Consider the following 12,554-nt stretch of genomic DNA (forward strand, 5'->3'; position numbering starts at 1 on the left):
AAAGGGGGGAAATGCATAAATAAAAATGTTAAAAATGATCTACACTGTTTGTGCTACTGTGCTGCAGTAGTGTAAAACATGTCAATTGGACTCTGGAGCAGTGGAACTAAACTCTCTTGTGTGTTGAAGCATCTGTCTAGTGTGCTTCTCTTTGGAGCGATTTACCATGTCAGTCTGACAGATAACTTTAGGTTTGCTAAATACCTGCAAAATGCCCTCCTGAATGCATAGTGCATGTAAATATTGAAATGTTTAAGCATTTATATTTATTCTTGTCATTTCTTCATATGTTTGATGTTCCTCAGTCTGCCACGGTACCTGTCAGACCTGCTCAGGTCCACTAGACACAGATTGCACCAGCTGCTCAGCAAGCCTGTGGACAGATGTTCATGGTCGTTGTTCTATACCCACCAACTGCCCTTTGCATCACTACAGTGACCTTGATGGCAGGTGCCACCTATGCCACAAGCACTGCCACCATTGCTCTGGGCCATACCAAAACCAATGCCTCGGCTGCTCTTCAAACCTCTACATGCTCAGTAAGTAGGATTTCAGATACATTAAAGGGTTTATCAAAAAGTCAATATCTATCAGTTTTGTAGAGTGTAGCATGAGACTCCGGCACCCCTAATTATTATAGCATAACTTAAAGGGAGAACGAGCAGGTAATAGCTTGAACCACAGAACAGTATTAGCTGAGATGATGCTATCATAACAAAATAGCAAAAGTAGCATTAGCTACAAGTAAAGGGTCTCCACACTATTAAAAACAGTATTAGGACAGTATCAGGAACAAGTCCAACAAAAACACAAGATTGCAAGAAATTTAGGATTTAATAATCTATAATCTAGACTGAGATGAACTTTAAAAATGTGTGCTGTGGTCCGATTTCATTTGTTACTTTGATACTATTAATTCGGCCACCTCTTTTTGCTATTTACGTTTGCATGTGTGTTTGGCATTTAGCTTTAAAGGAAACACAAAAGGGAGAGGGTCATTATTTTCAGTTGTAGAGTTTCATGCTGCTCTTTTGAATTAAGATTTGATTACTGGGAAGACCATTACATTACTCTAAACATTTTGTCATAATCATAAAACCAGTTTTAGTTGCATTGTGCTTTGTTTGTGTGTTTGTTTATTTGGATTTTAACATCATGTTTTACACTTTGGTTACATTCATAACAGAACAGGTAGTTACTCATTACACACGATTCATGTGTAAGTTTAATGTCAAACACAGTAATTTAGTATCTCCAATTCACCTCACCTGCATGTCTTTGGACTGTGGGAGGAAACCCACACGGACATGGGGAGAGAACATGCAAACTCCACACAGAAAGGACCCGGACTGCCCCACCTGGGGATCGAATCCAGGACCTTCTTGCTGTGAGACGACGGTGCCACCCACTTAGCTGAAATTGAATGAATGTTGTCACTTTCTTATGTTTTACCAGGCCAGCCACTTCTGATTTACCACAGTTTAATGTATCCCCATCTGGAGATGAATTGGATTCAGAAAGTTATCAGACCCCTTGTTTTTTGCTCACTACACTGAATGGTTGTTTTGAAATATGTAACTTATTTCTCTGCTTTTCTGTTATTGTCATATGTAGTGACATGGTGTCCCTGTAGAACATGTAGGGTGACTGCTTGATAAAGATGGTAAAGTTCAAGATTAGACAGATTTATGTTTAACAGGGCTGAATTATAGGTCAGTGGTAGCTCACTGGTTAAGGTTTCAGGTTCAAGCCCCACATCTGCCAGGTTGCCACTGTTGGGCTCTTGAGCAAGGCTCTTAACACTAAATTGCTTGGATTGTATACCGTCACAGTTGTAAGTCACTTTGGATAAAAGTGTCAGCAAAAAAATGAATGAAATCAAGCCTGGCTATTACATCTGGTAAAATTGTTGGTTCAGTATTTTTACACGACATTAAATAAATTAATCTGAAAAATATCATTAAAATGTGCTTTAGAAATGTAGAACTTTGCTTAATTATTTTAAATTATTCTGTGTGTGGAAAATATCCAAGAAACAGAGGGAGAAAAATGGGCTGATTACCTTTTCCAGCACTGTACATAAATTGAGAATATATTGTCTCAAAGCTGGCAGGTTTCATCACTCATTTTTTGTCATGTTCCTTCAAGCTAGAAGCACCAATCTTCACTGATGTAATACTACTAACTTTGCTAACACGCAGCCTGTGTTGTGTTCCTGCAGATAGTACATGTGTGGATGAGTGCCCAACAGGTTTCTTCAAAGGGGAAACTCAAAAGTGTGAGCCATGCCATCCCAACTGCTTGAGCTGCACAGGACGCCATAGCCACGAGTGCCTGAGCTGCAGAGCTTATCTTTACAGAGAAGGCAAGGAGTGTGTAGAGACCTGTCAGCCTGGGTAAGCACAAAAAATGTCCTGCCAATATACAAAAACATTTGTAAAATACTTATAATTACATAATATAAATATAATATATAATGATTATATTTTCCTCATAATTCTTAATGCAATTTTTTTTCTAAATGAAAGGTTGGATTTTCTAATTTTTTCAGTGTGAGATTAAGCTAATTCAGGTGCCAATATTTGTGGTGGAGACTAATTATGTTATCCACTCAACTAAATTACTTAATTTAAAAGGAATTACATGACTTTACATCAGCACCAAGGGTGTAATTGAGGTCTATAATGGATAGCTTTCAGATTGTTGCTGCTTGTGTTTTGGAATAAAGCAGCTGATGGCAATAAAGCAGCTGATGCTCTAATGGCCTGCCTCATTTATAACAATATTTATTTATCCATTTATCTATCTGCAGTTGCAATCAGAAATATTGCATCCAAATTCATTTTCCCTTCTTTTGTAATTTCTGGATGGTGTTTATATAATACAAAGCTAATTAAAGGCTGTTTTAGAGTTTTTAATAGCTTAATTATGCTGTAACCCAAACTTTAAAAGTTTTACAGGCAAGCAGTAGTTTTTAAACGGTTGAATGATTGTGACATGGCACAATTCATCGGATAAAGAACTAATTTAAAGTAAAATCTAGAACTGCAGTTATGAAATCCTTTTTTTTGGCGGGGGGGTGGGGGGGGGGGGGGGGGGTTCTGCATCTAAATTATTCAAATTTTTTCATAGTAGCAGAAAAACACAAAACTTTCGCTTTTCACTCTTTTCAAGTCACTATGCAGACGAATATACAAGAATGTGCGAGCGGTGTGAGAAGTCCTGTACAGAGTGTACACAGTCCGAGGGGTGTGTCAGCTGCAGAGAGGAAATGGTTTTGCTTAAGAAGCAGAACCAGTGTGTGTCTTCCTGTCCAATTCAACACTTCCACGACACACTTTACAACACCTGTGAGCCATGCCATGCCACCTGCCGGACATGCACAGGTACTCTCACAGGGCATTAGCAACCTGTTCATACCTTAAAGTAAAAATGTGCTTTACACTAATGCCTTTAAAACATGTTTGATTGCATATTGGTATTTTTCTGATATTCCATAATTTTTGTTTTTACTAGAATAAACTACTTTATTCAACATAAAATGAAACTTCCCAAACAGTTCTTGTGAAATAGATCTACTTACCTGTCTAAAAAAAGGAATTGTGCTTTCAGTCAACCACTGAACCAAATGTAATTGTCAATTGATTCATACTAGAACAACTCCAACTTGATTACTCTGAGCCCTTAAACATAAACATTTCGCTGGGCGTAAATTGTGTCCATACAAAATCCACTGTAAAGATTAAGGAACATATACTCAGTCTTTCATGGAACAATGATTTTGTTCCATATCATGATTACAATCACCTGTTGACATCACCTATTTTAAATCACATTATGCAGTGTTTTAACCTCATTACTAGCCCTAAATTGTCCCAACTTTTTTGGAATGTGGTTTTGGACTGAAATGCAGGAATAGATGTACAGTATATTAACAAATGAAATGAAGTTGACCAGACATGAAATATCTCAGGTTCTTACTGTCTGCAATGGAATAAAAGGCACTTAAATGTAACACGGTGGGTTTTTTATTAGCTTCAAATTTGTATTAAAAAGATTTTTTTTTTCATTTTTATCAGATGCTTTATCCTTTCCAGTGTTGTGGCAGGAATAAACTGAACAGGGGGCCAATCCTTTACATGGCCTCGGCCATGCGCCCATTCAGACACAGCCAATCATGTCTGTGTAGATGCCCAGTCAGCTGATAGCACAGCTGAGATTCAAACCCGGTTCTTAGCATTGGTGGACTGGCTTAATACACTGTTGTGCCATAGGAGCACCTGGTTAAACTTAAAATGCTTGCAGACCTTTTTAAAGGATGAGATCTAGAGCTAGGTATCAAAGGCTTTAGCATATAGCACATTACATAAAAATATTAGAGAGAAGATGATAATGTAAATTACATTGTATATGTAAATGCCAGTAAGTCAAGTCAAGTCAACTTTATTTATATAGCGCTTTTTACAATAGACATTGTCTCAAAGCAACCTTACAAAATCCAGGACCAACAGATACAAAAACCCCTGTTGAGCAAGCCGAGGGTGACTGTGGCAAGGAAAAACTCCCTGAAAATTACAGGAAGAAACCTTGAGAGGAACCAGACTCAGCAGGGCCCATCCTTCTTGGGTGGCCTGGAGGATACTTTAAATAAATACACGATTTACATAAAGCATACAAACACAGAATTAAATGATCTAAAAGTTAAAACCGGTAATAAATAGATAAATAAATAAATAATAATAGAGTTGTTATTCGCTCTAGTCTTCAATAAAGTCTGTAGTTAGTTCCTGTCATTCTTGGTGCAATTACTCCAGACCCGTCACAGGAGCAGCATCGTTGTCACGGCAGTCTCGACTTTTAATCCTTAACCTCGGCGGGTAAACAGGTTTCCATCAGAATGCCTTTGGAGGAAAACAACAAAGAATGTAGTTAATAATGTACAATGCTAGTTGAGTAAAACAGTTTTACAGAGAGTTTTAGACTCCGGCAGCCCTAAATATTACAGCATAACTAAAAGGGAGAGCAAGCAGGTAACAAGGTCATGAAGGCTTTCACAGGACATCAGCGCCCACCTCTCCTACCCAAACCGGAGTGATCGGACAGGAGAGGCAGAACGACAGCAACCCAACATCCCTGATCACCACAAGTTTCTATGACCAAGAACCACCAAGCTCTGCGCCTTTGTCTATACTAATCAAAAGCCTGAGAAAATAAATATGTTTTCAGTCTAGACTTAAACATTGAGACTGTGTCCGAATCCCGAACAGAGGCAGGAAGATTATTCCAAAGTTGTGGAGCTTTGTAAGAAAATGCTCTTCCACCAGCCGTGATCTTTTTAATTTTAGGAACTATAAGTAACCCTGCATCTTGTGAACGAAGTGGACGCGCTGGGTTGTAGTGATTAATAAGCTCACTCAGATACTGTGGAGCCAGACCATGTAGCGCTTTATAGGTTAGTAAAAGTATTTTGTAATCAATGCGGAATTTAACTGGCAGCCAGTGTAGAGATGATAGAACAGGAGTAATATGATCAAATTTTTTAGTTCTAGTTAGCACTCGAGCTGCTGCATTTTGAACTAACTGGAGTTTGTTTATGGATCTACCAGAGCATCCAGTTAGAAGAGCATTACAATAATCTAACCGAGAAGTTATAAACGCATGGATCAGTTTTTCGGCGTCATTTACAGATAGTATATTTCTTATTTTAGAAATATTACGCAAATGATAGAAAGCAACTCTAGTAATATTATTAACGTGTGTATCAAAGGACAGATCTGAATCTATTGTGACACCTAAGTTTTTTACATCCGAGCTAGGAGTAACAGAGAAAGTGTTTAGGTTTAGCACCAGATTAGACAACTTGTCTCTTGCAGCTTTAGAGCCAACAAGTAAAACCTCAGTTTTATCTGAATTAAGTAAAAGAAAATTACACAACATCCAGTTTTTTATGTCGTTTACACAATCTTCTATCTTACTGATTGTGTCAGTATCATTTGGTTTGGCTGATATATACAGCTGTGTGTCATCTGCATAGCAGTGAAATTTTATGCCATGTTTATGAATAATTTCACCTAGTGGAAGCATATAGAGTGTAAATAATAGCGGTCCCAGTACGGACCCCTGTGGAACACCAAACTTTACTTTTGTAGTTTCCGAGCATTTATTATTTACATAAACAAATTGCGAGCGGTCAGTCAGATATGATTGAAACCAAGAGAGTGCGAGTAAAATGTTATGATCGACCGTATCAAACGCTGCACTAAGATCTAATAGAACAAGAAAAGAGACACATCCATTATCAGAAGACATTAACAACTCGTTAACTACTCTAATTAATGCGGTTTCGGTACTATGGTTGGGTCTAAATCCTGATTGAAATTTTTCATGAATACAATTTTTATTCAAATAAGAACATAATTGTTTGGAAACGACTTTTTCTAATATTTTAGATACAAAAGGAAGGTTTGAAATTGGCCTATAATTAGATAAAACATGTGGATCAAGATTAGGTTTTTTAATCAGGGGTTTAATAACGGCACTTTTAAACAATTTAGGTACATACCCAAGGCTAAGGGATGCATTGATTAATGTAAGCAGGGGCTCTACAATAGCTGGGAGTAAATCTTTAAGTAAACGAGTTGGAACAGGATCGAGTATACACGATGATGACTTCGATGATTTAATCAACACAGTTAGTTCATTTTGGGAGATTGGATTAAAGGAATTTAGTTGGATTAACTCGTTACTATTATCACCAATGCTGCTCGGAGTGAGTCCATACTTAACATTGGCAAGTGACACACTTTGACTCTGAAGTCGTATTTTTTCTATCTTGTCATTAAAGAATTTTAAAAAATCATCACTGGTACAGTCAGGCGGTATATTAGATTCAGTTTCATTGACGTTTTTAGTTAATTTGGACACTGTCTCGAAAAGGAATCTAGGATTGTTTTTATTTTTCTCTATTAGGGACGAATAATATAAAGATTTAGCTTTTATAAGTGCATGTTTATACTCAGTTAGAGCATCTTTCCAAGCAATCTTATACACTTCCAGTGTAGTGTGACGCCACTTGCGTTCTAATTTCCGCGCTGCTTGTTTAAGTGCGCATGTGTGGTCATTGTACCATGGAGCAAGTTTTTTCTCCCTAATCAGTTTAGTTTTGAGTGGGGCTACGTTATCTAAGGTTGTGCGCAGTACGGTCTCTAGGTTTTGAGTTGCCTGATCTAGTTCTTTAGGTTCTGATGCTGATATATTTGGTAATTCTGGTAGGCAGTTTATGAACGCTGCTGCAGTTGCAGATGTAATAGTGCGCTTACATTTAAAACGATGTGGTTGCTGTATATTATTGGACAGGGACACTTCATAAATTAGTAGAGAGTGATCAGAAATTAAGTCATTCTGTGGTACAATTTCCAGGTTGTCTATGTTTATACCGTAAGTAAGTATTAAATCTAAGGTATGTTTACAGCGGTGAGTGGGTCCTGTTACATTTTGGGTGATGCCTAAGGATTCTAAAATAGAATCAAACGCAATTTTGAGTGGATTACACTTATCCCCATAATGAATATTAAAGTCACCAACAATTTAATCTTTTTTAGTTGATGAGACTAATTTAGAAAGAAAATCGGCAAATTCGTTAAGAAATTCTGAGTAAGGACCAGGGGGTCGATAAACAGTAACCAGCTTAAACATACTAGTTTTATCAGATGAACATTTATTGGTTATGTCAGAGATGAGAACTTCAAACGAGTTTGTTGTGGGAGATGATTTTACAGTAAGACCTATGTCTTTATCATAAATTGTGGCTATTCCTCCACCACGACCGCTAAGTTATGTTCATAACTGTAACCCGGAGGAGATGCTTCATTTAAACTTAGATACTCATCAGGTCTAACCCAGGTCTCAGTTAAACAAAGTGCACTAAGACAATTATCTGTAATTATTTCATTTACAATTACTGTTTTGCATGCAAGTGACCTGATGTTTAGAAGTCCTAACTTTAGTTTAGCCCTACTATGGTTTTTATGATGCTCATTTAGATTAATTTTAATTAAGTTATTATGACATACATTTTGATATTGTTTTGGCTTACACCTGCCACGGTAAACAGACACAGTCTCAATGGTTTGTGACCTAAGGATTCCGGGTGACGTCCGATGGCGACTCGCAGACAGTCGGTTAGGCCTGTTTGTCTGCTGCCTGGTCTTGGCTCTGGATAGTCATTTACCTCTATCTGCCGCTACACTAGCGCGGTGGTAAAGCCTGTCACCTATGCTGCAAGAAATGCGAGCAGCACCCTCCTACGTGGGGTGGACACCATCCCGCTTCAAAAGACCAGGCCTTCCCTCAAAAGTGGGCCAGTTATCTACAAAATCAATGCAGTTTTCTGAGCACCATTTAGACATCCAGCGGTTCAGCGACAACAACCTGCTGTAGGCTTCGCCACTGGGTCGAATTATATTCTGATTGTTTACACTATAGATTATGCAGATTTTTTTCGTAATGTTTTCTTTTCTGACTTGTAGGCAGCCACATACATGACTGCACCTCATGTCATCTTGGGTACACTCTCTCAGATGGCACCTGTGATTTGACCTGTGTCATGGGGGAGTACTTTGCACCTGAGGTACCTTTTTTAATATAATTTTTAATATTAGTGAATAAAAAATCACAAACAAAATGTTTTTGCACAAAAATTTACCTAATTATTTGTGAAACTGTAGAGTTTGATAACTGAACAAAACAGTTCAGTCACATTTTCTTTACCTTATTATAGCTTACAGACTGTGCAACTATCTCAACAAATCTTTTCAACTGTTACACCACACACCACACAGTTCAAGTCTAACACACCCTACTTAACCCCTTAATAAATCATCATGATTGTAATACAAAAACACAGAAAACTGAAAATATAATGAACTTAATGATTAGAACTGTGGAGGTTTATATTGGTTATAGCATGACCATTTTTCCACAGGAGCAGGTTTATAATTGTAAACCCTGTGATAAATCGTGTTTGGAGTGTAAGGGGGCTGGCCCAGACAACTGCACCAGCTGTTCTGCCCAGTTCATCCTGACTTCTAGTGAGCGCTGTCTACCCTGCTGTACGAATCAGGGTACAGCAGAGGAAGATGCCACAGCAGAGAAACAAGACTGTTGTAACTGTACACATACGAGAGGTACGAATAAAATCCTTAATGTGAAATCTGTTCACTCTGAAGCTATTTTTGTAATGCCCTTGGTGGTTATTTCCAGCCATATAATTCCTTCTTACTCATATTTCATGTCAGTGCATACTGTCTCCATTATTCACAAACATTCAAGAATTTTTATCTAGATGCTGTGTATGCATGTGCACTTCAACCCTCATAAACTATAACTTTATAATACAGAATTTTACAGCATTTCTGTTTAATTAATAATTCTGTTTTATCAAATATAAAATAAAAAAATCCATATTCCGCACTGTTGATCAATTAATAACTGAGCAAATATCAGATAACTTTTTCTTTTATTCCTGTCACTGAAAAAAAAGTGTCAGTTTAGCTGATATTTAAAAAATCAGTGCACACTGATGACATGCTGTTGGTTGCAATGAGTGCTGCATGATCTTTTAGTTTTTATTAAGCATCACAAGTCATCTTGTCAACCAAATTAAATTTAATAATTGTACACTAACCAGTAAACCTAAAACAAGTGCTAACTGGGTATGTGTTCCTTAAAGTGGACCAGTGCCTTTTCCTTGTCATTACCATGTTAGTGTCATTGCAGTGGTGAGATTTAATTGATTTTCTTGTTCATGCTGATTTGTGTTTTGTGACATGGTGCATTATCTTATGTTCTGGGGAGAGAGGAAATAAGTATACTATGTCTCAAAAACCATTGTTAATACAGTGGTGTTAAAAAAAATAGCAGTCCAACACCATTAACCTGATAAATCACTGTTTTAGTGTAGTGATATTTCTACATAGCAAAAAATTTACTTGAAAGTGTAGTAGAGTATTGAAAACAAAACAAACCCAACAATTAGGACATGCATGCCGCTCATTCTGAGTAATCGAAGCATTGATCGAAAGGGGGTTGTTCAAAATAATAGCAGTGAGGAGTTCAACTGGTGAAGTCATTCATTCTGCAGAGGAACGGGTGTCAATTTTGGCCCTTATTTAAGGTAGGAGGGGGGCAAATGTTGCACACGTTGGTCATAGCGCATTTTCTTCTGAATTACTGGGTAAAATGGGTTGTTCCAGGCATTGTTCTGATGAACAGCGTACTTTAATTAAAAAGTTGATTGTAGAGGGAAAAAATATACAGAGAAGTGCAGCAAATTATAGGCTGCTCAGCTAAAATTATCTCAAATACCTTGAAGTGAAAACCAAAACCTGAAAGACGCAGAAGGAAGCGTGGAACTACTGTTCGAATGGATCGAAGAATAGCCAAAATGGCAAACGTTCAGCCAATAATCACCTCCAGAAAGATCAAGGAACATCTGAAGTTACCAGTGAGTACAGGAGATGATTAAGTGAAGCCAATTTACCAGCAAGAACTCCTTGCAAAGTTTCATTGTTAAGAAAAAGACACGTCCTGAATGGGTTAACATTTGCCAAAGAACACATTGACTGGTCCAAAGAGAAATGGCTCAACATTTTGTGGACTGGTGAAAGCAAAATTTTTCTTTTTGGGTCTAGTGGCCGTAGACAGTATGTCAGACGACCCCTGAGCACTGAATTCAAGCCAAAGTTCACTGTGAAGACAGTAAAGCATGGTGGTACAAAATGATGATATGGGGATGTTTTTCATACCATGGTCTTACACCTATTTATCACATACGAGGGATCATGGATCAGTTTAAATATATCAAAATACTTGAGGAGATCATGTTGCCCTATGTCGAAGAAGAAATGTCCTTAAAATGGGTGTTTTAACATGACAATGACCCAAAACATCTTGGTTACAGACAAACAAGATTGAGGTAACTGAGTGGCCAGCACAATCCCCTGACTTCAATTCCACAGAGAACTTGTGGGCTGACATCTGAAACGCGTTTTTTTTTAGGCAAAACCCAAAATTGCAGAAGAACTGTGGAATGTAGTCTAATCATCCTGGACTGGAATACCTGTTCAGAGGTGCCAGAAGTTGGTCGACTCCATGCAACACAGATTTTGGAAACAATTGTTATGCCACTAAATATTAGTTCAGTAATTCAAAGTAAAGTGAAACCTCAAACATTTTTTATGTTATACATACATTTTTTGAGTTTTTAAAGAAAAATGCTGGCACTGCTATTTTTTGAACAGCCTAATATTCATTTTTCTTAATTTTCTGTAAAGGATTAACACAAACTGGCTAGATTTTGTTAATGTTTTGATTTAGAATTAAAAGTAGTATGTACGGTACATAATTAGTTATTAATTTTTTGCCAGCTGTAAAATCATGCTACAATTTCTTGAAGTGAACTGTGTATGATTAAAACGTTACTACTTGCTTTTAATTCTCACTTAGCATACAAATGTTTATTATTTTATTTTATAGTTATTCATTATGCAGTACTGTGGTCTACAAGTGTTACAGTTGGTGAAGTATGTAAAATGGTTTTAACTTTTTTATTTGTTTGCATTCAAGGTGAGTGTGTTCTCAGTACAAACTTTGCCTTCCGCAACCATGAAGAAGAGAAGCACCCAGGTAACTTGACCCTCTTCATCATCACCTCCATTATGCTAGTCATTGGTCTCAGTGCTGTGGCTCTGTTCATCGCTCGCTCTTTCTCCAAACGACCAACCCCTGATACTGCTGTTGCTCGAGGTTATGAGAAACTAAGCCACAATGCAGGTAGAAACGATTACAGTGGGGGTATGAATTTATCATCATCATCTTCATCTTCAAAGTACAAGGACCTGGCCAGCTCCAGTTCTGGGTATTTACATGAGGAGCAGTTGGTTGACTTAGATGTCAGGAGGACAGGTCAAAATGATGATGAGGATGAGGAGGATGAAGATATTGTTTACATGGGACAGGATGGCACGGTGTACCGCAGGTTCCGATATGGACAGCTAGAAGAAGATCAGCTGGAGTATGATGATGAGAGCTACAATTACCGATAAGTGTCCAGTGGCGCTTGGTGTCTAAAATGCATAATTGACAATAACGTTTTTATGAATTATATAGCTTGTATATAACTTATACAAAGTTACTATTTTTCTTGTAAGCTGGTAACAATGAGTAAAGTTTACTACTGCATGGTAAGACATCTTACCTTTTAAATAACTTTTGATGCTCTATAATGTACAAAATGCTTGTGAATTTCTTTTTGTGGTTTTCCATTGACTAACATAAAAATCTGCTTCTGTGGTCTCCTGTTTGTACCAGTGATTTTATGCTGATATTAACATTGTATTAAACAAAGGTCTTTAAAAAAGCAACAATGTAAAAATGGTGATATAAACAGACTCAAATGTTTGTTGTGGTAACCAAGTTGCCATTTTGTTTTAAATTCTTTGTAGGTGATTTGCCTTTGTTTGCAGTTTTTGTTTTGGTTGTGGAACTGTCTTCTG

The 12,554-nt window shown here is 37.4% G+C and overlaps 1 protein-coding gene across 1 annotated transcript in view; it reads left to right on the forward strand.

Annotated features, from left to right (window-relative positions):
* pcsk5a (proprotein convertase subtilisin/kexin type 5a) overlaps window positions 1-12,106 on the forward strand; it is a 51,370-nt gene extending 39,264 nt beyond the window's left edge. Inside the window, exons 32-37 of the mRNA XM_062989194.1 lie at window positions 306-539; window positions 2,222-2,396; window positions 3,175-3,386; window positions 8,529-8,629; window positions 8,984-9,185; window positions 11,626-12,106. Coding sequence (XP_062845264.1) covers window positions 306-539; window positions 2,222-2,396; window positions 3,175-3,386; window positions 8,529-8,629; window positions 8,984-9,185; window positions 11,626-12,104 — 1,403 coding nt within the window. The 3' untranslated portion in view covers window positions 12,105-12,106. The remainder of the gene's footprint in view (window positions 1-305; window positions 540-2,221; window positions 2,397-3,174; window positions 3,387-8,528; window positions 8,630-8,983; window positions 9,186-11,625) is intronic.
* Window positions 12,107-12,554: the final 448 nt, after the last annotated feature.

This window comes from Trichomycterus rosablanca, chromosome 26 (assembly GCF_030014385.1).
Source record: "Trichomycterus rosablanca isolate fTriRos1 chromosome 26, fTriRos1.hap1, whole genome shotgun sequence".
Classification (NCBI taxonomy): domain Eukaryota; kingdom Metazoa; phylum Chordata; class Actinopteri; order Siluriformes; family Trichomycteridae; genus Trichomycterus; species Trichomycterus rosablanca.